Source organism: Micromesistius poutassou (assembly GCF_964030765.1).
Source record: "Micromesistius poutassou genome assembly, chromosome: 16".
In the NCBI taxonomy this organism is placed as follows: Eukaryota; Metazoa; Chordata; class Actinopteri; order Gadiformes; family Gadidae; genus Micromesistius; species Micromesistius poutassou.
Window position 1 is genome coordinate 14978204 of NC_140286.1, and position 25990 is coordinate 15004193.

A 25990-nucleotide genomic window follows, 5' to 3' on the forward strand; every position below is an offset into this window, starting at 1 on the left:
TCGTGTGTCGTGTGTGTGTGTGAGAGAGAGCGCGGGGGACCGGGGGGAGCTAGCACCAGTCGGCGATATAGTCAAAGTCGTGGAACATGTTCTGCTCGTCGGCTCCGAGCGGCCGCGGCTCCCGGGGCGGGGTCAGGATGGGCGCCTCCGACGTGAACTCGTTGTCGAAGTTGCTGACGTCGCTGCTCCCCTGGATGGTGGGCACGAACGGGGGCTTCACCTTCTTGGCCAGCAGCCCGTTCCAGTCCAGGTTCTGACGGAGACAATCGGGATCACTTTCATTTCATCTTATCGTACACAAGTACACAGGAGTACATAGCAGCCACATGGCAGCAACAACACAGGATAAAGTAAATAAGATGAAGAAAAATAAAAAAGATCTAAAAATAAGTAAAAACAAGTAGCAGAAGTGGTAGTGGTACCAGCCACGATTTAAATAATCTGTTTTTGTAGTTCAATGATTCTTGCGCAAAAATCTGTATGAAAGACCCGGAAATCATCTGGTCATTCAACAGTTGTCCTTTAACAGATTGTATCTGATCAAAATGTCCTGCCTATGTAAAGCGTTATGTCACCATAGTGGCCGTCTGGTTGAAGGATGCGGTATGAATATCAGATGAAGATCAACACAGACGGGCTCACGGTCACAGACACACGTATTATCAAAAAGGAGGAATTCGGTCTTTGTGATCCTCTCATTTCTTACCTGTTCATGGCAAAAACATTTTCCTTCCCCAGGCTGGGAGACAACAGGTCCTGGTCCACTAGAACCAGGACTCATGAGGATGTGAGGCAACAGGTCCTGGTCCACTAGAACCAGGACTCATGAGGATGTGAGGCTACAGGTCCTGGTCCACTAGAACCAGGACTCATGAGGATGTGAGGCTACAGGTCCTGGTCCACTAGAACCAGGACTCATGAGGATGTGAGGCTACAGGTCCTGGTCCACTAGAACCAGGACTCATGAGGACGTGAGGCTACAGGTCCTGGTCCACTAGAACCAGGACTCATGAGGATGTGAGGCTACAGGTCCTGGTCCACTAGAACAAGGACTCATGAGGACGTGAGGCTACAGGTCCTGGTCCACTAGAACCAGGACTCATGAGGACGTGAGGCTACAGGTCCTGGTCCACTAGAACCAGGACTCATGAGGACGTGAGGCTACAGGTCCTGGTCCACTAGAACCAGGACTCATGAGGATGTGAGGCAACAGGAGCTTACCCTGAAGAACAGGTGCTTCTTCACCTCCTCGGCGTCCTTCTCTCCGGCGCCCAGCCGTCTCTCCGGGCTCCGTCTCAGCAGCTGTGGACCGGACACAGCAGAGCGTCAGACCCCTACAGCCTCACGGACCCAGCCCTCATTGTGCGTTCACGCCAAACGCGACGGGGCGACACGACTCCATACAAAGTCAACGTAGAGACGCGAATCGGGCGAAATTTGACGCTAGAAAAACCTGCGACAAGATTTGATTGACGGCGCGGCATGAAAGCCCTGTCACGGGCGAGTGCCTTCACGAGGATTTGCAGCGCGACAATTTCGCTGGAGTTGAAATATTCAAACTTTGCCGCGACATTCGTGTGATGACAGCCAATCAGCGTTCACTCCCTGGGTGACGTAACGTAACAGCCAATCAGCGTTCAAGAATCACTTCCCTAAAGGGAAGATAAGATGTACGTTATTTATTTAAAGATTTTTTTTTTTATGCTTTATGATAGAATGAGATAGATGGTAAAGAGATAGAGGGGAGGACATGCAGCAAAGAACCACGGGCAGGAATCAAACCCGGGTTGCTGCGATAAGGACTGAGCCGTAATTGTACACGCTCTACCCGGTGAGCCAAGATATGTGTTATTGATCCCAGAACGGAAGCATGGGCTGGTGGTCGGCCTTCATCTGGATCATTCATGTTTTACCCCCCGGGTTCCATAGTGTCATGACAACAAACCCAAGAAAAGCTATGGAAACTGTTACTTTTCAATGGAGTTTCGGATTAGAGTCGGGCGTGAAACGTTATTAAACGGAGAGCGTTTGTCAGAGGACCGGTTCTGTGTTGCTGTGAGCGAGGAGAACTCACCCTCCTCATGATGGAGATGGCCTCGGTGGAGAGGAACCGCGGGTAGCGCACCTCGTCGTTGACGATGCTGTCGAACACCTCCTCCTCATCGTCACCGGGGAACGGGGACTGGGAGGGAGAGACACACGGATTCAGAACACAGCCGCACAGAGCGGCAGAGACAAGGCTCCCGGGACGGTCCGCTAATGTGTGAACACGCTGCAAATGTGTGGTTTCCTCTAATGTGTGACAGACCCTCAGGGGAACGTGTGTGTGTGTGTTTGCACTGCGATGAACAATGAACCCAGAACCGTACAGCAGGTGGGGTCTCAAACCCCCAACCCATCAGGGAAGAGAGGCCCTGGCCGGTCATAGACAGGCCTTGGGTGGGCATTAGGCCTGTCCGCTCCAGACAGACGTTCTCCACTGGGTACGTGACTCAGAGAACAGCTCCTAAACCAGTCTGAAGAGGCGCAGTCCAATGGCTCACCTCCCCGACCAGCATCTCGAAGATGAGGACCCCCAGGCCCCACCAGTCCACGGCCCGCGTGTACGACGTCTCCGTCAGAACCTCGGGCGCCAGGAACTCGGGCGTGCCGCAGAACGTACTGGTGCGGTCCCGGAAACCCATCCCTGGAGGAGGGGGACACCGTGAGGGGCAGCTCAATGCAGTCACACTGAAGGGGATTCAGCCCCCACCCCAGCAGGTAGAATACGCCCCACGCACCGCTGGTTTCTCTTTCAGAGGAATGGCGTGCAACCCTTGAACCATGACATTGATTATGTTTATCTTCAACGGACCATTTTGTTGTCCAATAAAGGTCAAAGGAAATACTTCTTAGTGTAACATGTCATACTTTAATATTCCTTAATTCTTTATGTATTGTATGCAACAGGATGTGGGGCCCCTGGACAACACGGGCCTCACCTTCAGACCAGTACAGACAGCTTACCTTCTTTGCAAAGACCAAAGTCTGCAATCTTCACATAACCCTCCGTGTCCAGCAGCAGATTATCCAGCTTTAGATCTCTGAATGCACCGTAAAGATCAACAGACACGTTATTAAGAGAGGTATTAGTAAAGTCTTATCTTATCCCACAACCACAGAGGAAGAAAACCCCAGGGCCACAGGGCTACCAACAAGCCACGAGACTAGCTCCGGCTCTTTATAGTATTTTACGTTCTAAGCCCTAGTATTTTAGATTGGCTTCCAGCCAATCATAATCAAGGAACAGAAGTATCCGTTTTATAAAAGTAAATTCTCACCTGTACACAATCTTATGGTCATGTAAGAACTGTAATCCTAATACAACACATGCGGCGTAGAATCTGAAAAACAAAACATCAACAGATCAAAACCAAGACAAACGGAGCCAGAGAGGAGTCGGGCGTCCAGGAGGGAATCCACCAGACTGGGTCTTTAGGACGAGAACACAATCCTCCAGACTGAGAGAAAGCATCTTTTCACAGTTAAACAACATAAACCAATTGTTCCGTAACAGAGTGGAACCATTCTCAATCTGATCTAAAGAGAATGCACAGCAGTGATGAGATTGCATTTGCTCGAACACTGACTCTCAGCCAGCAGACACATGCAGACACTGCGTGGTCAGTGCTCAGCTCAACGGAACGACAACAGGTTGCTTTGACAGACAGACAAACAGTCACACTGCTGTCGCCATAACAACCAAACAGTGACGACAACCGACCAAACAAACTCATGCGTCTCAGGGCCTTTGTTTGTGGCGGTTGTTTGGCGGTTGTTTGGCGGTTGTTTGGCGGTGGGGTCGGCTTAGCTCAGGAGGTAGAGCGGGTTGGCTGGTAACCCGAAGGTTGCTAGTTCGATCCCCGGCTCCTCCTAGCTGAGTGTCGAGGTGTCCCTGAGCGAGACGCCCAACCCTAATTGTTCCTGACGAGCTGGCTGTCGCCCTGCGTGGTGGTTGACTCCGTCGTCGGTGTGTGAACGTGTGCATTAACCGGTGTAAGTCGCTTTGGATAAAAGCGTCTGCTAAATTCCCTAAATGTAAACGTCTAGTGCCGCCGTTTGTTTGTGTGTGGGGGGGGTCCGAGTCGTCTCGGAGACTCACATGGCGCGGGGCTCGGAGAAGACGTCGGCGTGGATGTGCATCATCAGGTCCCCCCCCGCGGCGTACTCCATGACGAAGCACACGTGCTCCTGGGTCTGGAAGCACGCAAACAGGTTGACCAGGAAGGGGTGGCGCACGCTGTTCACCGTCTCGAAGATACGCTTCTCACACATCAGGCTGGGGGCAGAGAGGCAGACGTCACACACAGGCGCTACACCCTGTGTGATGTAAGGGGTAACAGGATAATAATAATAATAACGATAATAACAATAAAGCTGTGACGGTTGTTGCAGACGCGTTTGGTTTATTTCACAATAATGACCAGAGAAAAAAATAAGTTTTTTATGCTTGCGCTTAAAATAGCCAGTTATGGCTGGAATAGTGTCCGTAGCAACGGTCTGTTGTTCATGGCAGGCCTGCCGTACAGAAATGACACTGCTTGACCAACCAGAAAATAGTATTTAACAAAGCTGTGTAATACAGACGTGTATATTTGGAGCTTCACAGAACAATCTGTGGAGTGTAACCCCCTTAAATGACACTTAGAAATTAATAAATAAATAAAATCAATCTAATTGCCATTTTCAGACGTCCAACACAAAGCACTTTGAGCCTTGCCTCACAGTGCATATGTATCGTTAGTAGTTGGTATTATCATCATCCTAATGCTCAGTACCTGTCCACCTCATCACGAGCCACGATGTCTCCCTTCTTCAGGGCTTTGATGGCGAACATCTCGCCGGTGCTCTTATACTCTGCCAGCAGCACCTGGCGGGAGAACAGACAGCTCAGAGAAGGCCGCTTTGATGCACCCGGTAGGAGACGCAGCCTCCACCCGTCCCCTCTACAGTCTCCATGTGTACCTTTCCAAAGTGACCTCGACCGAGCACCGCCACGCACTTGAAGTCCTTCAGGCTGAAGTGGAAATGCTCTTCTTCCCTGAATGCACAAGTGGTGGAAGATGCGCTGTTTACTCGATATGTGAAACTCTTACCCTGGTCATAAATCAATTGGTGTCTCTCTTTAAATAATCAGGCAACCCTTCTTTTTAACAGTATCAGTCTAAAACACGTTGCATAACAACAAAGATAAACAACACGCAACAGTCCAAAGATGTTCCTTCTTTATCTTTCTATTGAAGGTATTTTGAAGATTTGTTTTTCTTCGATATCCAACTGCATCCCCCAATTCATTAATAGATGAATTAATAGACTGGGTTCATAATCCCTTCAACCTACAGTTCTCTTCTCTAAGCATCTTTGGAACTTTGCATCTTTGTTTACACAAGTCTAATGGTAAAAGCTTTACATCTTTGTAGATGTAAAAAGCTTTACATATTTGTAAATGTAAAAAGCTTCACATCATTTTGAATGATTCGGCTTTGATAATGTTACAGCTTTACATCTTTGGAAACATGACCTCCGTAACGGTGAAGCTTCCCCGGTGAGGAGGGAGCCCTACCTGAGCTGGTTGTCCTGCTGCAGGGCGCTGAGCTCCAGGTCGGGCTGCTGTAGCTCAGCGTCCACCAGGTGGTCCAGCTCCGTCTTCACCGCCATGCTGTTCCTCTTGTTCAGGAAGTCAAACGACGCCAGGGCGTCCTGGACACATGGTGAGAGACTCAACTATCAGCCATAGTTTTAAGCCATGCAGAAAACTTTGTTCCTTAAAGAGGTTAGGGTTAGCTAGCAAAAACAATCAATCACACTAAGGGGTCAGACATCTTGCAGGAAGTGAGTGCAGTCTCTCCATCCTCATTCCACCGCCGTCGCCGTTGTTACCGTACCTGCACCTCCTCCTTGTCGGCCATCTTGTCCTGCGTCAGGGGTTCTCTGATGTCATCAGGCACAGGGTAGTGCTTGGGTACCGGGATTGGCTCCTTGTCAAAGTCGAGCTTGGTCACCAGTGGGTCACTGGGTGGGAACAGTACACACATATTATCCCCATTCATCATTAGGTAATCCATCCTACCAAGACTTGAGGCGGCTCAACTCTCCTGAGCCAGGCTGTGTGTAGCGTAAAATACTCAACAGCCAGCCAGCAGTCACGGCCCTCAGAAAAGGCCCTGAACTCCTCCCGGGTTCAGTTGGCCTCCCCCCCAGAGGGCCTCACTCCTCCTAAATCCCCATTCACTGTTCACAAACTACTCAGTCATTCAGCAATTTAGACACTTTGATCCAAGCGGCCGAATGTAGAATGTAGGATGTTATTCAAGCTAGGGTAGGCGATTCATTACAATGCATTTTTTTTGCATTTTTTTGCAGGCAAAAATAAAATGCCTTGACCGTTACTGGGGAGTGGCTTTGGAAGCGGGAGGCCTGAAGGGAGGGGAGGGATTGGTCCAGTTCAAATCTAGCGTACACTGGCTGGCCTCTGCAGATGTCCTTCTCTAGCTTCACTCCCATGCAGTGAATATGTACTGTACCCTGTGTGGGTCTGGGCGTGTGGCTTTACCCCTCTGACGACCTGTCGGAGGTGACATGAGCGTGACTGAGTAGTGACCAGTGGGTCTGGAGGTACCTGGAGGGTGTGGGGGAGCCCGGCTGACTGCTGGGCCCAGAGTCCACCGCCTGGGGGCTGAAGGAGTTGGTGCTGACCGTGGGGATGGCCCTCCTCACCAGCCGGCCCCACGTGGCGATGTTGATGTTCATCTGAGGGGCCCGCAGGAAGGTTTTCCCTGGGGGAGGGGGGAGGAGAGGAGGGTTATGACGGGCTCAAACCGTGGAGCTGGAGAACAGTAGGAACCAGGGAAATAGAGTTGTTTTTATTTGTAACCACGGAAAGAGAGACTCTACCGGGACAATAAGTATATATGACCACCAACGTCCACCAAACATTTTTCTTTATGAGGAGGATTCACAACAGTACAATTATAGAGGTCAGAGACACATAATCACCCCATTCTATTGTTTCTGAAAATGGGTGTTTGCGAATGCCAAAGAGAAATCCATCTGAGTAAAGTCTCAATTTGTTGCCAGCAATGAATTGCGTGGGCAATAATGAGGCCATATTTTGAAATACAATGTTTTGGAGAGAGTGCAGCAAATACAAAATTTTCAAGTTTATGAGGGTACACTATGTTCCTTTCTGTTCCTTTCTGTTCGATTTCTACCCATATAAAGCTGATGTAGTACAGTTTAAGATCCGGTAGCCCTAAACCACCTGCATTAGTAGGCTGAAAGAGAATGGAGGTCCGGATTTTGGGATGTTACCCTCACCAGATAAAGTCTGAGACAAGATTTTGTATCCTTTCCCAGTACTCAGGTGAGGTTGGTATTGGGAGCATGCCTGCTTAAAAATGAATTCTAGGAAGAATATTCATCTTAATGAGGGATATTCTTCCTGATAAAGTTAAATCACACCATCGGGCAAGGTCTTCCTTTATACAGTTATACAGCTGTTTGAAATTATTCTTTCCAGTTATGTCAAAAGAGGAGTAGATCCTCCACCAAACATGAAACCTTCCCTCTGAACGTTTCATTCCTTTCATTCAAATCTGATATTCTTGTGGCAGTAGACGTCATGAAACAGGACGTCGTAAAACAAACACAGGATGGTAAAACCCAGGATGAACATCAGGATATGAAGATGTCCTCATTTTCTAATACACAGTCTGAACACTAGAGGGGGATGGACTTCTCTCTCAGAACTCCTACATGAAAACTAACGTGATAAGGTAATAAGTTCAGGTCTTTCCTTCTCAAAAGTAGCCTTTTGTATTGGTACTGCTGAATGATCAGACTTCAGTTCCTGTGGGTAAAGTTTTACAAGACATCAAACCTCCCGGTGCCCATGAGGACAGCAGAAGGAGACCTGGTGAGGGGGGGGGCGGCTCACCTTGCTGCTTGGAGAAGATCTTCTTCTGTCTCTGGAGCCTGGGCCTTCGCTCGATGACGGGGTTGAAGAAGGTCACCTGAACAAGAGCAGGTTCATCAGCCATGAAGACCACAGAGCACACACTCAGAGGCACCACAGAGACACAGGTCATGGTTTTTACTATGCATTGATTTTGGTACCGTCTGTCAAATAGGCCAAGAAGCACAGACCTTCACTAGATTTATATTTTCACTGCACCTATAGATTTCGTTTTCAAAATGACGTTACAACCATGAAATATATCCACCCTCTCAAATTAACCCGTGGCATTTTGGAATCTGGTTCCTGGAAAACGGTCTTCACAGATCTCTGTTCTAAGCAGTAAGAGCTTTGCACTAGCGGCTTACATTCAGCCGTTCATCCACATTCACCCGTTCATCCACACACTCAGCCATTCATCCACACACTCAGCCATTCATCCACACACTCAGCCATTCATCCACACACATACACCTGTTCATACACATATTAACACACCGACGGACTCACAGCTAGCAAGGGATCCAACAGTCCTCCCTGGAGCAGTTAGGTTGGGGAGCTTGCTCAGGGACACGTTGACACCTAGCTAGGAGGAGCCAGGAATCGCACCAGCAACCTTTCGGTTGCCTGACAATCTACTTCACCTCCTGAGCTACTGCTGCCCAAGGTGATGTAAAGTGCTTTACCGTTCCAATACACCTTTTTGTGTGATGGCTTTCTGAGTATTACATCATTTAAATTTGTTTGAAATAAATGGGATGGCTTCAGGAAAAAGGTGAAAAAAAAAGGAAATTCTGATTAAACTGAGAACTGAGCCCCATGGAGTTCACAGCTGACGCTGGTGTGTGCCTGTTCTATTTCATTTTGAATTGTATCTTTTTTAATACCAAGTTACTCCTGTTACTCCTGAGAGACCTGTTTTCCATTTGCACTTCTGGCCGAGTCAAACCATGCCGCTGCGCCGATTTGCTGTTTCATCACCAGTTTCAGTGATGTGTTTTGCCGAGTGGCGCCCGAGACGGAGCGTCTCCGAGGGGGGGGAGCGTCTCCGAGGGGGGGGGCGCCGCACCCAGCAGAGGGCTGCTCTGCCTCCGCCCGGGCTGCTACTCGGAGCTATTCTCAGATTGTAAAACTACCATAACTCATAAGGACTCATGCAATGCAAGCCGAGTATGGCATGAGGTTTGGAGCAGCTTGGTTCGTTATTATTAGTTTGTATACTATAACTATAAAAGCTTAATTAAAAAGGGTAATGCAGGTTTGATAGAAGTGCAACGCAGTGATGTTAGTTATTTGGACTGGACACAATATTCCCTAGTTTGAGATCGCTGGTATCAATATTCTGCATGTTTTTTCCTAATGTCAAGGACATTGTGTGGCACTCGGGGGAAATATGTGTGAAGCATCGTCTGTAGTGTCAACACAACTTTGCTCTCATTGAGCCATTGAGATGAGGAAGCAAAAGGGAAATATTAAGCATCAAACTGAAGTCCTCATCGTCATATCATCACGTGTGTTCCGTCTCTCTGAAACAACCTAGATATATTAAATAGGTCTTCAAATAGTCAATCAGATTTAGCGGTAGGCTATAATATAAAACTAAATAGGCTACAGTAAGTGTGTGTGTTGTCGAGTCATTGACTCAAGACATCAGTTAAAGACACACCTTCAGGCAGCCCTGTTGTAAAGGAGATGCATATTCCAGCCGTGCTGGGCGTCCCACCAAGCCAGTCCAGTAGAGTATAATGGAAAAAGGCCACTGGCCAAAACAGGCTGCAGCACATTATGTAACAACATGGTGTGTCTAGTGTGCGACCTCAGGGAACAACATGTCCTCACACAGTGAGAGAGTGTGAGTGTGTACATGTACATGTGTGTGTACCTGTGTGTGTGTGTGTGTGTGTACACGTGTGTGTGTGTGTGTGTACACGTGTGTGTGTGTGTGTGTGCGTGTGTACACATGTGTGTGTGTGTGTGTGTGTGTGTGTGTGTGTGTGTGTGTACGTGTGTGTGTGTGTGTGTGTGTGTGTGTGTGTGTGTGTGTGTGTGTGTGTGTGTGTGTGTGTGTGTGTGTGTGTACCTCTGCAAACAGCATGCCCTGAGGCTCCAGGTAGAGACACATGCCGTGGCGCTGGTTGTCCAGGAAGTCCTCCAGACGCAGGAACTTGACGGCACACAGCGAGCGCCAGTCCCTCCAGTACACAGAGATCTCCAGCTCACGGGACTGGTGGGCACACACGGGTCAGGGTTTACCACCCAACACAGACGGGCCTTCACAACGGCTGCCTTTCAGGGGCCGTACTCCCCAAAAGTAGTCTATTACTTGATCAATCACAGTTGATATATCATGTTACTTAATTTTTTTTAAAGAAACATTTTTGAAGGTTTTATCCTTTTTATTGTCAAGTTATCGAGTAAGACAGGAAGGTATGGGAGAGAGAGGGGAATACATGCAGCAAAGGACCACAAGCAGGAATCGAACCCTGGTCGCTGCGGTAAGGACGGGGTATGGTATGCCCTCTGCCTGGGGAACCACCAGGGTGCCCCCATCATACTTCTTACATCCATAACAATGATCCACTCTCCTCAAAAAGGTATAAAATACAACCAGTGTGGGTGCGTTACCCTGCGTTAAGACACTGTTGGTTCCCTCTGGTCTCTACAGGGTACAAGCCCCCTACCTCGCCATGCCTTTCCGCAGAGAGGAGACTCTTCGAAGTGGAAGGTATTTAAACTCTGAGACAGTGCACCGCATCGATGCATCGTGCCAACCAATATATTTGCAGTGCCGTCCAAAATGACAACATTTTAAACTGTGGCTAATTGTGCACATTTTAAATGTGCCTTGCTCGACAACACAACGCCTGACCTTGCCACACGTGAGGTTTCTTCTCAAAGCAGAGACCTCCATTGGCTTTGCTTTGGTTTGGCCACAGGCTGTTTGCAAAGGAGCCCCGATCTTATTGGACAAAACCTCCAGCATGCTTATCATAGCTGGAGAAACCGTTTGACTGAATCAACAATGTGACTGCTTTGTAGCAGTCGCATGTCCACTGGGTGGGTCATTCAAAGGCTGTTTATGCAAGGTCACTGCTTTATTAGTGCACCCTGTTAAACCAGAGCTGAAGCATTAGTTGACCACATGCCCTAGCGTCCACTAGTGGTTTTGGTGGTCAGCTAGACTGCTTTCCTGTTAAACCCCTCACACACAGAAGCAGAAGGCGCGTGCTTGTTACCCGGTCCAGCTCCAACGTAAACTTCTGGTCCCAGGACTGGTTACTTCCGGGCCTCCAGCCGGTCTGGCCCACCACCGTGTTGTCCAACTTCAGCACCGCGCTGATCTCATCTGTGTGGAACACAACATGGTTATAAAGAAACAGGGGTGATGACTAGAGAGTGATACTTTTACAGATTTTTTAAATGAATAGGGTGATGGCTAGAGTGATACATTTACAGAGTTTATAAATTAATAGGGCTGATGGTTAGAGTGAAATATTTGATGAGGTGATTGGACAGAGCTTTAAAGATGTAGATGTATTGAGAGATGGATGGACAGAGATACATAAATAGATGGAGCGACAGACAGTCAGACAGAGTGTGTGGCGTACTGGAGAGGTCTTCGCTCTTGGTGAGGTTGCGTGCGCTGGCGCCCCGGTTGCGGTTGGCTCTGCTGATGAAGGAGGAGCGCGTCTCGCTGGGGCTCCAGCCCGGCAGCGCCACCGACGCGGCCTTGGAGCGGCCCGGCACGCTCTCCAGCAGGTCCTGGCAGCCCATCAGCCTGACGTCCAGCGTGCCTGGAGGGGGCGCCACACGGGTCATCACAGGCTCGGGGTCCCCCAAGGAAACGCTCAGCAATATCTTCCTTTGCTGGTTAACGTTTCAGGACACTATGTTAAAACAACCAGGGCCAAGACTAACATTCCCTACTGTGTCCCACCCCTAGTTGTGCCGCTTTGCCGCAGTATTGGCCTTTTGGTCTTTTGTCACATCCCATCCAGCTGTGTATGTTCATTTGAAAAGATAGACTTGCTTGAACATACAGGTACATTGTAAAATGATTTAATTAGATCATGAACCAACTTTTCACGCTCCTCCTCCTCCTCCTCCTATGTCAACGTTCTCTGACTAAAAATTATAACAAGCTGGTAATGAGGGAATGCACTCCAGTTACAATTATATTTGCTCTCTTCTGGTGATCCATCATCCAGAACAGTGTGTGTGTGCTCTTTGTTCGCAGGCTGTTATCTCGACAAGCACTCGTGCTGGCGTGCAATTCCTTTGAGACTTTGCAGTGTACAAAATTGGAACTTAAAAACTGGAACTTAAGTGTGTCGTGTTTCCAATGACCTCACACCAGCGCTGCATACAGCTACTCTGTAACCCCCAGCACTGCTTAAACCTTCAATTCCAACCCTTATATTAAAGACAGAACGAGACCTAAGAGGGAGTCTTCAACGTTGTCTCTCTACTGCCCAGTGCTGCCTGGTGCTCCGTGGCCAGTCCGGTCCCCACGCGCTTCCCAGTGAAGTCCTAGAGGTGAAGCGCCTTTTCAGATCCACCACAAGTGGATCGCTCACTCACTGACTTGGTCCACACAGCAGTCGTGATATTGTAGTTCAGTTCATGAATCCAATACAACATGTGTTCCAACCAGTTGAACCATTTCAGAATTCAAATCAGCTTACAAGGAGTTGGAAAGGAGCAAACTGGCACCATCATTTGTTTGGGGAGAACCAGGATACACAACCATTTATTTCTTACTGGCGTGGATGTGATCCAGGAAACATGACCTTCACCAACATTATAAATACTCGCCATGTTGAGTCCTGGTTGCAGTTAACCAACAGAAAATCCAAAACTCTTCTATACCAGTGGTTTCCAAACTGCAGGTCACATGCCGTAACTGGCAGATTTTGAAAAGAAAATGCTAAAGAATATATATGCATGCCTAGATGCCTCAGCGCAGCAAAATAGGATTCATATTGCTACTCCAAAACAATATAATCCTATGGATGCAAGAGAGCAAGCCGACAGAGACCCATGAAGCGGGCTGCATCTCTATATGATTTCTGCTTGTACCTATAGGACAAAGTCTCTATAGGATCTCTGGTCGTTCTCATAGGACCAAGTCTCTATAGGGATCTCTGCTTATTCTTATAGAACCAAGTCTCTATAGGATCTCTGCTTATTCTTATAGAACCAAGTCTCTATACGATCTGGGTTTTCTTGGATGCGATAATTCTAAAACACTACTTTGCATCCTTCTGACACCGCCCTGTGCTCTGGGCTTGAGGGGGAATAATGACAACAAATGTTACATGTCGGCTTTTTGACACGTTATGAGAATGCTTATCTCACTGAACACAGTATTTGATTTGAGTCTTTGGGCCAGAAGATGCTCCACAGATTGGCCCCGGCATTAAAGCATTTGGGAATTCTTTCAATACCGGCAATGGACAGCTAATGATGTAGAACTAGACCCCTCCCCGCAGCCACATGCTCCCCCGCAGCCCGGTACCTGTGAGGGCGGCGGGCTTGGCCACGGTGCTGTACTGGTTCTGGGTGGACAGCATGCTGGCCCTGGGGCTGAGGGCCGGGGACGACAGCAGCGCCAGCTCCTCCACGATGCTGCTGCTGCGAGGGTGGTTCTTGGGCAGCTCGCTGAGCCGCTGCTCCAGGGAGTAGCGCAGCAGGTCCAGCTTCTGGTTGGACTCGTTGAACCGCGCCTGGGCCTGAGGGGGGAGAGGGACATGAGGAGGGGAGGTGGATTGGGAGGAAAATGCAGGGTGGGAGGGGGAATGATATGTGGGAGACAGATAGAGAGGGAGCCATACAGAGAGATGAGAGGGAGAGAGAGGGAGGGAGATGGGTTTGTGCATCATTTAGACAGTCCATTTAATTTAATGGTACAAGCTGTAATGGTGGTCTCATTTTTTAATCCCATCAAATTCGGCTTAAGCCTACTGGCACTACGCTGTTCCCCATGAAGTAGAGACTCATTTGTTTTGTTTTTAGAAAAATCTCTTCCTTTGCGTTCTTAGTTGGCATCAAAACATCTCTGCTGTAGCCTAGAAAACCACAGTGCAGAATAGGATGGACACACACACACACACACAGTATTGGAATTTTACCAACTCTACGACCATCGATTGGTCGATGAAATATATACATTTAAAGCCTCATGTTATCTCTAGTTAATCTTTATACAATAATCTCATTGTCCACAGTTCACTGGACTCTACTTGCTAGCATCAATATCCCATTGGGGCTGTTTGGAGGAGGTCAAATGGGTTCAGATCCCCTCTTCAGCAGAGCTTCAATGTAGAGCGGGTCTCACCAGACGAGCCACGGAGCGCCTAAGGGTATTTTTTACATGTATGCATGTAGCCCTATTCTAGTAGTACCCCCAAATGCAATTATTAACCCTAAAAAAGCATAATATGGGATCTTTAATATAATGGGTCCCTATGGATAACCTGTGATGTGGGCCAAGATTCATGTCCCATAGGTTCATACTTCAAGCCTATCAGGCGTTCAACAGGAACGTTGATGGAGCATCGCAGATATGAACTAAATAACTCATGACCACCGTTTATAGAAGGACCAGGTACTGCCACACCACCAACTTATTTGGCCTAGACTAGCAGCCTTCCTTAAGTTGGGGAAGTTCAAAGTTGTGAAAACCAGAATGTTCTGACCACCTGTCTATTAATTAAACCACACGATTATTAGAACAGAAACTACATTCCTTGAATATAAATAGTATTCATAATTATGTTATTTCTTACACAATATGGCCTTTCCTGTCTGCATATGTCCCTCTTGCCCGTAAATAATGGATCAAGAAGCGTTTTTTTTTCCTTTTGAAAGAATACGAGCCATTGTCCGACCAATGAGAATTTGGTCGAGCATGTGCATATCGACCAACCAATCTACAGACCGACGAAAACCTGACACACACACACACACACACACACACACACACACACACACACACAACCTCCGAGTGCGCCCTCTTCTCGGTGACCTTCCCGGTTCCAAGGAGCTTCATGACGTTCTTGGCGCCCTCGGCGACAGCAGACTCTATCCTGGCGTGGTGACACAGCTCCTCCACCCGCAGGTCCAGAGGGCTGATGATGGGCTTGGCTGAGGAACAACCAATCAAACCCAGAGAGAGCGGGGTTAGAGGGAGTGAGCTGTGAGCTACTTGGGACCTGATCAGAGAGAGCAGAGTACCCAAGCAACAGTTGTGCTGTTTGCTTGTGAATGACCAATGATCAAACCCAGAAAGAAAGAAGGAGTGAGCTCTGAGCTGTAAGCAACTTAGGTCAACTGCAGGTCATAAGCAATGCATGTGCATGTTGCTGGTGAGCCACAGCCGGAAAAACAATCCAAGCCAGGAGAGAGGGAGTGAGCTTTTAGCAACGTTATGCTACTGTGGAGATGCCATAATTCACAAGCGACCGGTACGCATGTTGTGAATTATGCTGTCCCTTCTACAGGACCACCAATGAATACTAGAGAGAGAGAGCACCAGAGAGGGATTTGAGCTGCACACAAGTAAATGCAGGCAGAGTGGAGATATGTCTTAAAAACAACCCAGTAAGCTCACCCATCACGTCGTTGTTATCGAAGCTCAACTCGTTGGCCTGGCTGGCCTTGAGGATCTGCATGCGGATGAACTCGATCTTCATCTTGCTGTCCTGGAGCATCTGTTGGGCGGCCGCAAGCAACTTGCGATCCTGCCAAAGAAACACGAGGAAACGAAGAGACACTTTGACATTGCGTAGGCAGAAACATTTCACTCACATTGGTGGTATCCCATGGCAACGGTATCCGGCGGCCTATAATGTATCTAAGCTGTCAAAATAGCTTCACTGGATACAAGCAGGAATAAGAGTAAGTATTTGATAAACATGGGCCACTTCCACTTCTGTTTAACGTACAGCACATTACAGTAGCCCAGACGGGTGTATAGCATGACCTCCAATACAAAACACGGGGCCAGACACAAAGCGTTGCTGGGAGTCTGCCGTACAAACAGCCAAGGGCCATTCATTCATGCCCTTAACGGGAGCCAAGTAAGTCAATGACCACATGGAAACTCTTATTCACCACAAATACCCCTGGAATGTCATGGTGTGCTGCCCGGGGTCTGAGAGTAGCCACACACACACACACACACACACACACAGGAGTAAGCAAACTCCACCCAGAATTCTTCAGATGTTTCAGTCATGGCGGTGACGGCGGAGTCCACAGGAAAGACCTCCGTCTCGCAGGCATTTCCTCTATGACATCATGGGGACGCCGCTCTCAGGCCCCCCTCCCCCTTCCTCCCCACCGCCCGTCGGTCCTGCCTCCCCTCTCTACACTGCTCACAGCCTTACACTCCCCTCTGGCCACGAGGGGAGACCGACATGACTCATCCAAGCTGGTTTTACATGTTATGTTAGTATTTTTTACTACCACCATATAGCAGACACTTGTATCCACAGTGACCGGCAGGGAGTTGAATAGCAGACACACTAAGGCCCCGTCCACACAGAGCCGATATTTTTGGTGAAACCGCATAAGTCTGCGTTTGGGCCGACCGTCCAGACGGAGCCGGTGGATCCGGTGCCCGAAAACACACTTTTATGAAACCACCTCCGAGGGTGGATTTAGATAAAAACGGACCTCTGCGGTTTCGTGTTAGAATTCGTGTGGATGCCTGAAACGCAAACGATGACGTCATCGCCACCAGCTGCGGATGTTAGAGTTGCGTTGATTTTTTAATTAATTTATTTGATTTGTATTATTTTTGTAGCTTTAAATACAGCCCCTTGGTCAATTTAATTACTAACTGTACATTAAAAAGTATTTCTGCAATCTAAAAGTTTTAACAACTGCTTACTCCTCGACTGTAAGTTTATATACAGCGCGCATGGGAATGATGCGTGCAGGTTTGATGCGCTCCACTTTTTTTGTGGAGAACCAGAGCCACACGGTCGCCTTGAATATGTACTACAGCGTTTCTACAGCTCGATGCGTTTTCGCAACTAAGTCACAAGTCACCATGGAGCAGGTACAGTGTTAAGGTCTTCTGCTCCAGGATGCCTACTATGTATACTGTGGACAACATGGTTGGAACAGAGAAGCCTCCTGCCCTCTGACGTTGGTGATTGACCATTGCTGTGGTTCATGAATATAGTTAACGGTTCCCTTAAGCAATCGGAATTTGTCAAGTCCAATGAGGGTCTTAAGACTTGCAGGTCCCTCTTCCTCGGTTACTTTCCCGACGACGAGCTCTCTGAATGTGAGGAACACCAACAGATGTCCACTCAATGTTTCTTCCTGTTTAAATGCAACAACACAGAGCCACGTTGGATGACAAAGCGGGCTCTGATGCCGCCTGGTCTAATGTCCTCCAACACAACCCTACTACGACACACCGGTGTGATTTAACGCCGACGCCAAGGCCAGACCTCGTTGCTCGGTAGGGCCCTCCATAGCTGTTATTACTGCAGGTGACTTACAGGACACCTCAGGGCCAAAGTATAGCTGTGCTTGCTCTGTCATCAGAGGCACCAGACGACAGATTAGCATACAACTGTGTATGTGTCAGTACCTTCTACTTCCCGACAGTCAAACTGGGGGGAAATAAAAAGGAGAAATGTGGCCGTGAATAATCACAACATAGGCGATCACACACGACAGACAAGGGTAAACAACAGTTTGCACGTGGACAGTTGGGGCCGAGAGATAAAAAAGGAGAAAGTGGCTCTGTTGCTACTCTGACTATTGATATTCAGCAGACATTCATCTAGACTCAAGAATACTCAAGAGCCTTTTCAGCTGGAGTCAACCCCCGACTAACCACTCGACTATCCCCGCCCTGCTGCTGGGTCCTCTTGTCCCAGTAGCACTAGAAGGCCTAGTGCAGTAGTAGTACAGTAGTAGTACAGTAGTAGTGCAGTAGTATGACGTGCTCCATCTCCCAGGGCTACAGATCTATTTCTGAAGACCTCTGGTACAAGATGCCCCCGCTGTTGGTCACTTTGATGCGTGGACAAAGCCCTTGTTGTTGTGATTCTACTTTTAATTGGCTCTCCACGCTGCGTTAGTCAAGGCTGGAGACCCGGGCGATAAGACAGGGCTTTACTCCAGGGTAGGCCATACTAGCAAACAATTCTATTCATTTTCTGTGAAGGAGTAGCCATGAAACAAGCTTGAATCAGTGCACTTACTGCAGGAGCCAGGATGACCTCTTTTTTCATGATAGGGTTCAACTTTTCACCCTACTTTCCTGAACTTTCCATAAAGTCAATTGCGGTGACCGAGGATCCCCTCAGAGTCGACACCGCCGTGTCAGGGACCTCATTCCACATTCAGTTCCTGCACCCATCTAGCGTTCAGAACCGAGATGGGACAGAGACCGCCGCTAGGTGAATAAGGCCCACTGTGCACAGCAGGACTGCATAGCTGCCTTTACTCATATGTCAGATTATATACAAGTTCACCTTTGATTTAAATCTGTATTTAAGGTCCCCTGGACTCCGGTGGAATCGCGGCGTTACCTTGGAGGAGACGTTGGAGTACATCTGGATCATGTTCTCCGCCCCCTGTTTGACCTTCAGCTCGATGTCGTTCTGCTTCTTCAGGGCAGCGAGGCGACTACTGCTGGTGAACATCCTAGCCTCGCTGTTGGGCGTGTCTGGCGTCAGAGGGCATTCTGGGATAAAAAACACAACATATGACAGAACAGACGAATTAGAAAACAAGAGAAACTGTTTTACTCAGAATATATTTTCGTGTTTTAGGTTCATGGTCCAACGTTTTATGTTCAAGTTAGAAAAGTATAACAAATAGAACACACAAAAATGTAGCATTATATTTATGAAAATATAACAAATCACAGGACTGTGAACTTTCTACTTAATGTTGAAAACGAACAGCACCAAGAAGACAACACCGTGGTGGCCATTGATCATAGAATAGTAGAGCTTTGAGGACTTCAGATCCATGTTCTGTGTACCGTCAGACCATGATGACATGCAGATACAGAGGTAAATTGACACAGGTCTATGGATGCTGTAAATCCCGCCCGCAGCTCCTCAGAACAGCAGATATAAATCTATAAAGACTATAGATCAGAAGGAGAACACACAGGAGTCTTCTCTGACAGAGACAAGTGTAAACTTGCCGGCGTACAGCGATGACATTATTGACGTTCATGCAAACGAGGCTGATCTATTGTTGTTATGGCTGTTATCGATCAACACCCCCCCGCCCTCCTACACCCCACACTCTCTCTTCCCGAAAGGGTTTTCATTGGATCAATTGATGCAGGGCTCCACTCCATCCGTCTAATCTAATAGAGGCCACACACACACACACACACACACACACACACACACACACACACACACACACACACACACACACACACACACACACACACACACACACACACACACACACACACACACACACACACACACACACACAATCAATCTTGTAAGAGCTCAGCTGGACTACGGCTCTCTGAGGTGAGCTCATCGCCGTTTTCTTTTTTTCATGCCTGGACTCGAAAGATTCCCAGCAAACATCTCTTCCCCCTCGAGCTTACTGTAGGATCGCGGGTGCAAGCAGAGATTTCACACACAAACGGTGGGCTAAGGGAAAACCTGACTGACTTCTCCAGACCTGTAGTACAAGTTTTGTTTTTAACCGCCTTTGAGAGGCCTCTCTCTGATGAGGGATCCCACACAAACCAGAACGCTCTGGATTCAAACTTAGTATTCCCCACAGGTTCTGTCGGCAACGCATCGCATTATACAACCGCAACAGGTAAATGGACTGCATTTCTATAGCGCTTGTCTAACCAGTGGCGGTGTCAACCATGCAAGCCGACAGCCAGCTCGTTAAGAGCAGTTAGGGGTGAGGTGTCTTCCTCAGGGATACCTTGACACTGAGCTAGGAGGAGCCGGGGTTCGAACTAGCAACCTTCCGCTAACCAGCCAACCTGCTCTACCTCCTGAGCCACATGTAGCCAACAGAACCTGACCAACAGAACCAGCCAAAGGCTGTCTTACCATCGTTGTACTACAGCTGCTGGACTTTTCAGATTGGCTCCGTGGGAGGATATTGTACGATTCTCTTACAAGGTTGAACCTGCACAATATGTAGCTTTGTCTTTGCCCTACATCCCCCGGTTTCTGCTCAAACCCATTTGTAACATTTTCTCTCTCACTACGGCTCATCACCTTGCGGTGTTGGTTTCATCTCAAAGTAAAATCCATTGGGTCAAAACAAAAGCACATTTCGTGCAAAAGCCATGTCTGCTGCGCAAGTAACACACGCAGACGTTGAAAGTATATTAGCCCACATGTCCTGTTAATATTGATCCAGGTTTAAATAAATCAAAAGGGAATAGGAAAGAAATCAAATAAGGAACCTTCCAAGCAGTAGTTATTTGAAGATGGGGGACCGGCTCTCGGTCTAGAAACCACAAACACCACAGCCTGTGAAAGTGTGCCTCTGTGAATCATTCAGTCTCTGACGGAATCATTGCAACAGATCCTTAATGATATTTTACAATGACAGCAGGAGATAGAGGGAACAAATAAATAACAAGAGTGATTCAGGCCCAGTGATTCATCTAACCTAAGCCCCAATAAGAAGAGAAGGAGCATGAGACAAAGAGAGTCAGACAATCCAGGCTGTAGTTTCTGTTGATGGACACACACACACACACACACACACACACACACACACACACACACACACACACACACACACACACACACACACACACACACACACACACACACACACACACACACACACACACACACAACTAGAAAAACCCGCTAGGATGTTTGACTGTTGCGTGATGACTCACATGAAAGCCACCAGAGCTTCTGTAGGAGAAACCTTTTAAAGTGTCAGGTATACTCTCAACCTCACCCATGTCCAGTTGTAAGCATACTTCATTTAATTGCATATTTGCTCATTTGGCTGCAGTCAACCGTCCCTGACAGTCGGTCATTATCAGGAAAATAAGCCCAGACAGGGCAAACCGGAAGCCGACGCGATGCGGAGGTGTCTTGCTTCGCCCTGAAGGGGCTTATTTTCGATAATGAACGGCGACATTCTATACATTATCCCGCTTATTACACGGCTACTTGCTAAAACGAAAAAATAACTTCACACGGTGTGTCTTTCTAAAAATGTATTTGTTACCAGCATTCGTAGTGTTGATCAGCAGAGAAATAGTATGCCAAAGACGCTGACGTTGCTTAACAACCGAATACGCTGGGGTTGATAAGTTACCGGACTACTTGCGGAGTGATATGAATGATGTTCCTTGACAGCAGTCATTATATGCTTAGCAACGGTCATTATCGAAAAATAATTGACCACCGGAAGTGGGGAAGGCCCATGCAAGTGAACGGAGCGTTCCACAGCATTGAGAAGAGCCGTGTAATAAGTGTGAATAACAGGTGTGTTGAAGGCACATTGCACACACGTGTATGCACACAACCAGACAGCAAGCCAGCCAGGACTCACTCCCGGACTAGGTAGCAGGCGGTGGTGTGGTTGGTGGAGGTAATGGAGGAGTCATCCCCTCCACTCCTCTCAGAGCCCTTTGTATACATTAGCACCCATAGCGTGTCACTAGACTGAACAGCTCAAAGACAGCCAACAAAGGAACCCCCCCCCCCCCCCCCCCATTCTTTTTTTCAGCCAAAACTGAATCCAATGGAGGGTCGCTGGAAAGAAGGAAAAAACCTTTTGACAATGACCGCCATATAACAATGGCTGACCAAGGGAAAAGATTTGTTGTCATTACAAATCACTTGAACGTGTTTATGATGACCTCAGGAAAAGCAGGGCTGAACTTGGACAGAGAGCGGCGATGACTTTAGCGCCGGGGTCCCAAGCATCTGCTGTTGTAGATGAGGTCACAACAGAGGGAAGCGGGGAAACCTGATTGGTGAGTGCACACTTACAGGGCTTCCACCAACAGACACACCGTTTGAATGCAGCTCAGACCATGTGTGGCGTGGGGCGAGGAGGACTGACAATAAGCAGAACAGAACCCCCAGCCAGAATAAAAATAGACTTAAACACTGCATGTGGAGCTCAAGAAGAGCACCAAGATCCATCCAAACAATGAATATGTTGTCCTTTTGTGACTTTCATCCAAAGTGACTCAGTGCCTCCTCACAGGTGACTCACATGTTGTTACAGAGCAGGTAAGGGTTACATGTCTTGCTCAACCGTGAGTACAGGTAGAACGCAGACATGGGGGGGTTAAACCAGGAGCCATTTAAATAACTATCAGACCTATCTATCTAACCTATCCTAGAGCCAAGAACCTGTGTTTCTAGTATGAATGCTCCAGGTTTAAAACAGAAGTAATGTGTTGACTTTGGATAAGGTCTATCGCTGTAGTCTCCCAACCTCCAGTGCATTCTCCTGACAACCAGTCACTGAACAAAAGCCCTTTCTCCCTACAAGAGGTCACGTAGTCACGCTAAACATGGTTCTACTCAACACTGCTGTTGACCATAGATGAACATGACCTTCACAACAGGAACAACACAGACACACAAACATACAACCTTGTTGAAGATCTTTTTCAACCACTACAAAATCAGCACATTCTATCAGTGCGTGTGTGTGTTTGTAACCACCTGTGAAACGTGGAATGCAACTATGTCGGCTGCAAGGCGTGTCACTTTCAAAGATTGAAGGACCTGGTGTGTGTGTGCATGTATGTGTGTGTCTTCTGGTGGCAACACATGCTCATTAACTATTCTTCTGTCCTCGGTTCGACTGAAGTTATGACATGCCACCTAATGCGCACGTTGTATTGTATTTCCAAATATAAAAAAACAACTGTAATATCTGTGCGCTCTGGAAGAAACAACACACTCAAAATTAATAAAAGCACTACCTAGCGGTGGCCCGCTCCCACGGAAAGAGATTATCAGCAGCACAGTGTAAAGTGATTAAGCATTACCATAGCTTATCTGTCCCAAAGCTTATCTCACTATTAATAGTTTACCAATTACTAAATTGCAACCATGACCAAGTGTTTTCTATGCATAGTCACCGAGCAGCTCCTCTGGGTCTTTGACCACTATGTGGGCGTTGAGCTCCTGCAGCTCCTGGTGCAGCTCTTCCACCTTCTTGTTGGACTTCTTCAGCATGTTGTCCACGTAGGCCAGGCTCTTCTTGTCCGTGGTCACCTTGAAGCACGACAGGAGAAAAGTGTTAATGTGTAATGAGAATAGAGCGGAGCCTTGTAGTAGTGCAGGGTGATGCAATGCATGATCATGAACATTGTTATTTAACACAATAATCCTCCACCACGAGGTAAGAATATGGGCCTTATTCACTTAGGGGCTATCTTGGATCCATCTTGGTTCTAGACGCTAGCTTGGGGGTGGAAATTAATTTGTGATTCTGCATTTCCAAGTTCATGTACAATTTAAACATGGTGAAGTTTGGATGAACAATGGTATGCATTTCAAATTATAATGATTTCAACCTCACGTTGAGATCATTTAGGTAAGTATCTTTAAAAATGGTTACGTAACATAAGGAACCAATGACGACTAATGAGAATCTAAAGAGTCTACGTCTCGTTACATGGGTCCACTAGACTGAGTCTACGTCTCCTTACATGGGTCCACTAGACTGAGTCTACGTCTCGTTACATGGGTCCACTAGACTGAGTCTACGTCTCGTTACATGGGTCCACTAGACTGAGTCTACGTCTCCTTACATGGGTCCACTAGACTGAGTCTACGTCTCGTTACATGGGTCCACTAGACTGAGTCTACGTCTCGTTACATGGGTCCACTAGACTGAGTCTACGTCTCGTTGGGTACCTTGCGCAGGTTCTCTGCTCCCTCCTTGATCTTGAGCTCTTTGCGGATCTCCCGGCGGATCTGGTCCTTGATCTCGTCCAGTTTCTGCTGGACCATGGTGTCCGACAGATCCAGGTTCTGGCCCAGTCCCAGCTGTTCCGACACCAGATGGCCCCTGGCATCCCCCTGGACACCCAGGTGAAGAGGAGGAGAATGAGGAGGAGGAAGAAGAATGTCGGAGGAGGAGGGCAGAAGGGGAGGATGGCATGAATAAGGAGAGGAAAGAGAGAGGCAAGTAATTAAAAACAAACATGGCTCCTGCCGACGGCATTTTAAAAGGACCTCTTGAGTCTGAGTGGATTTCAGTATGAGAATCCACCTCAGTAAATACTGGGACTATTTTTTGTACAACTTTCTAGCACACTACACTCCGCTTCCCGTTGCCATGAGAGCGATCTCATGATAATCTTGTTGTACAATAATAAACTGTAATTTCCTTCTTTCTACTGCCCCGTTTCAAACATGAATTGTTACCAAGAGATTATTAGATTGAGCGAGTATTGCCCTGGTAACTTTATGGTTTTTAAAATTGTGTTTGGATGGTCTTTATCTTTTAGTCACCAAAATCTCAGACATACAGCCTCTTTGAAGCAAATTGAAATCAAATTCAAAACAAACACCAAGTTGTGACACAGAATCATTGTATGCTCCCACTATCTGGTCTGGCAAGAAGAAAATAAACGGAATGTTTGCTTTTCTAAAGCAATACACCTCAAATTTGAGTCATTTAAAGTATGGATTCTCCCAATTATTGTGTATTCATTTTCTGTATTGGTGCTGTATCATATCAGCCCTAGATCACACCAAATCAAGGTGCTCGATTTAAAGCAACGAGAGGGGTCTGTTGGCTTCCATATTATTGACTATGGGCAGTGCGAACACTTCCAAATAGGCATTTTATTTCTCAACTAATATTTCTCTAAATAACACCAAACCTCTGCAGTAGCATGACTAGAGTCCCAGCACATAAAACGAAGCATCAACAACTTAGTTAGCGTACCGGGAGTTTATTAAAAAAAACTGTTTTACAAGTCTGTGCCTTATCGGTAGGTCCATGTTTCCATACTCGCTCCCACGTAAATGGCTACCGAAAATAATATAAAAGAGGTGCCAACACTCTCTAGATATTGTCACAAACAGCCAAGTATCAAGAGATGTACCTCTAATATATTATTTACGGTAGCCATTTACTTGTGAGCGCGCAGTAAGTTTAGTCTTTTTTAATAAACTCCTGGTACGCTAACTAAGTTGTTGATGCTTTATTATTATTATTATTATTATTATTATGGCTTTATGTTTAGGGACTCTAGTCATGCTACTGCAGAGGTTTGGTGCTATTTTCAGCAATATTAGTAGTTAAAAAATGCAATTTGGAAGTGTTCGCACTGCCCCTAGCCAATAATATGGAAGCCAACAGACCCCTCTCGTTACTCCGGGCAAGCGCTAAACTCGATTATCAACGAAAAAAGTGTCTGGAGGGGTTATTTTATGTGTTTTCATGCCGAAAAAGACCCTGGGTTAAATTTTCACCGGAATTAGACTATCCTCAACAGTATGCCCTGTTGAGGATGCCATATTTATTGATTACTAAGGCAATGTCTACCAATTTCTCCATAATGATGGACTCATTGCAAAGACGATCTAGCTGTAGAAACGTAGTAGTACATATTCCAGGCCTATATGTGGCGCCGTTTCTGCTACAGAATGCTACCAAAAAAAGAAGAAGAGGAGGCGGAGCATGTGCATCAAGCCTGCGCACTGTATACAAACATACAGTCGAAGAAGAAGAAACCAAGAACCGAAACTGAAGAAGAACAGCAGTTGTTGTTCTTCGGCTTGTAGATTGAGATTAGATCAGTAATTAATTATATTTACCAAGGGGCTATATTTAAAGCTACAAAAATAACACAAATCTAATTAAACAAATTTGATGGAAATCTAACGTTGCCCACCTGATAGGGGGGGTGATTTGTGTATCTTGGGTTCTCATGAATCCTAAAACCCTGGGACCTGGTTTCAAAAGAGTGCGTTTGCAGACACCAAAAACTCTGTGTCCTTCTGGACGGTGCAA

At 47.2% G+C, this 25990-nt stretch overlaps 1 protein-coding gene across 1 annotated transcript in view; it reads right to left on the reverse strand.

Moving 5' to 3' along the window:
* Nucleotides 1–25990, reverse strand: part of pkn2a (protein kinase N2a) — a 34321-nt gene continuing 8331 nt past the window's right edge. The window contains exons 2-23 of the mRNA XM_084480912.1: nt 23881–24045; nt 23100–23235; nt 18553–18707; nt 15606–15735; nt 14994–15139; nt 13512–13725; nt 11602–11787; nt 11230–11339; nt 10074–10217; nt 7976–8051; nt 6659–6815; nt 5925–6051; nt 5603–5739; nt 5005–5080; nt 4818–4909; nt 4142–4318; nt 3321–3383; nt 3007–3083; nt 2544–2686; nt 2075–2182; nt 1222–1302; nt 1–253 (exon numbers count right to left, since the gene is read on the reverse strand). Of these exons, the coding sequence (XP_084337038.1) occupies nt 50–253; nt 1222–1302; nt 2075–2182; nt 2544–2686; nt 3007–3083; nt 3321–3383; nt 4142–4318; nt 4818–4909; nt 5005–5080; nt 5603–5739; nt 5925–6051; nt 6659–6815; nt 7976–8051; nt 10074–10217; nt 11230–11339; nt 11602–11787; nt 13512–13725; nt 14994–15139; nt 15606–15735; nt 18553–18707; nt 23100–23235; nt 23881–24045 (2904 nt within the window). The 3' untranslated portion in view covers nt 1–49. The remainder of the gene's footprint in view (nt 254–1221; nt 1303–2074; nt 2183–2543; nt 2687–3006; nt 3084–3320; nt 3384–4141; nt 4319–4817; nt 4910–5004; nt 5081–5602; nt 5740–5924; nt 6052–6658; nt 6816–7975; nt 8052–10073; nt 10218–11229; nt 11340–11601; nt 11788–13511; nt 13726–14993; nt 15140–15605; nt 15736–18552; nt 18708–23099; nt 23236–23880; nt 24046–25990) is intronic.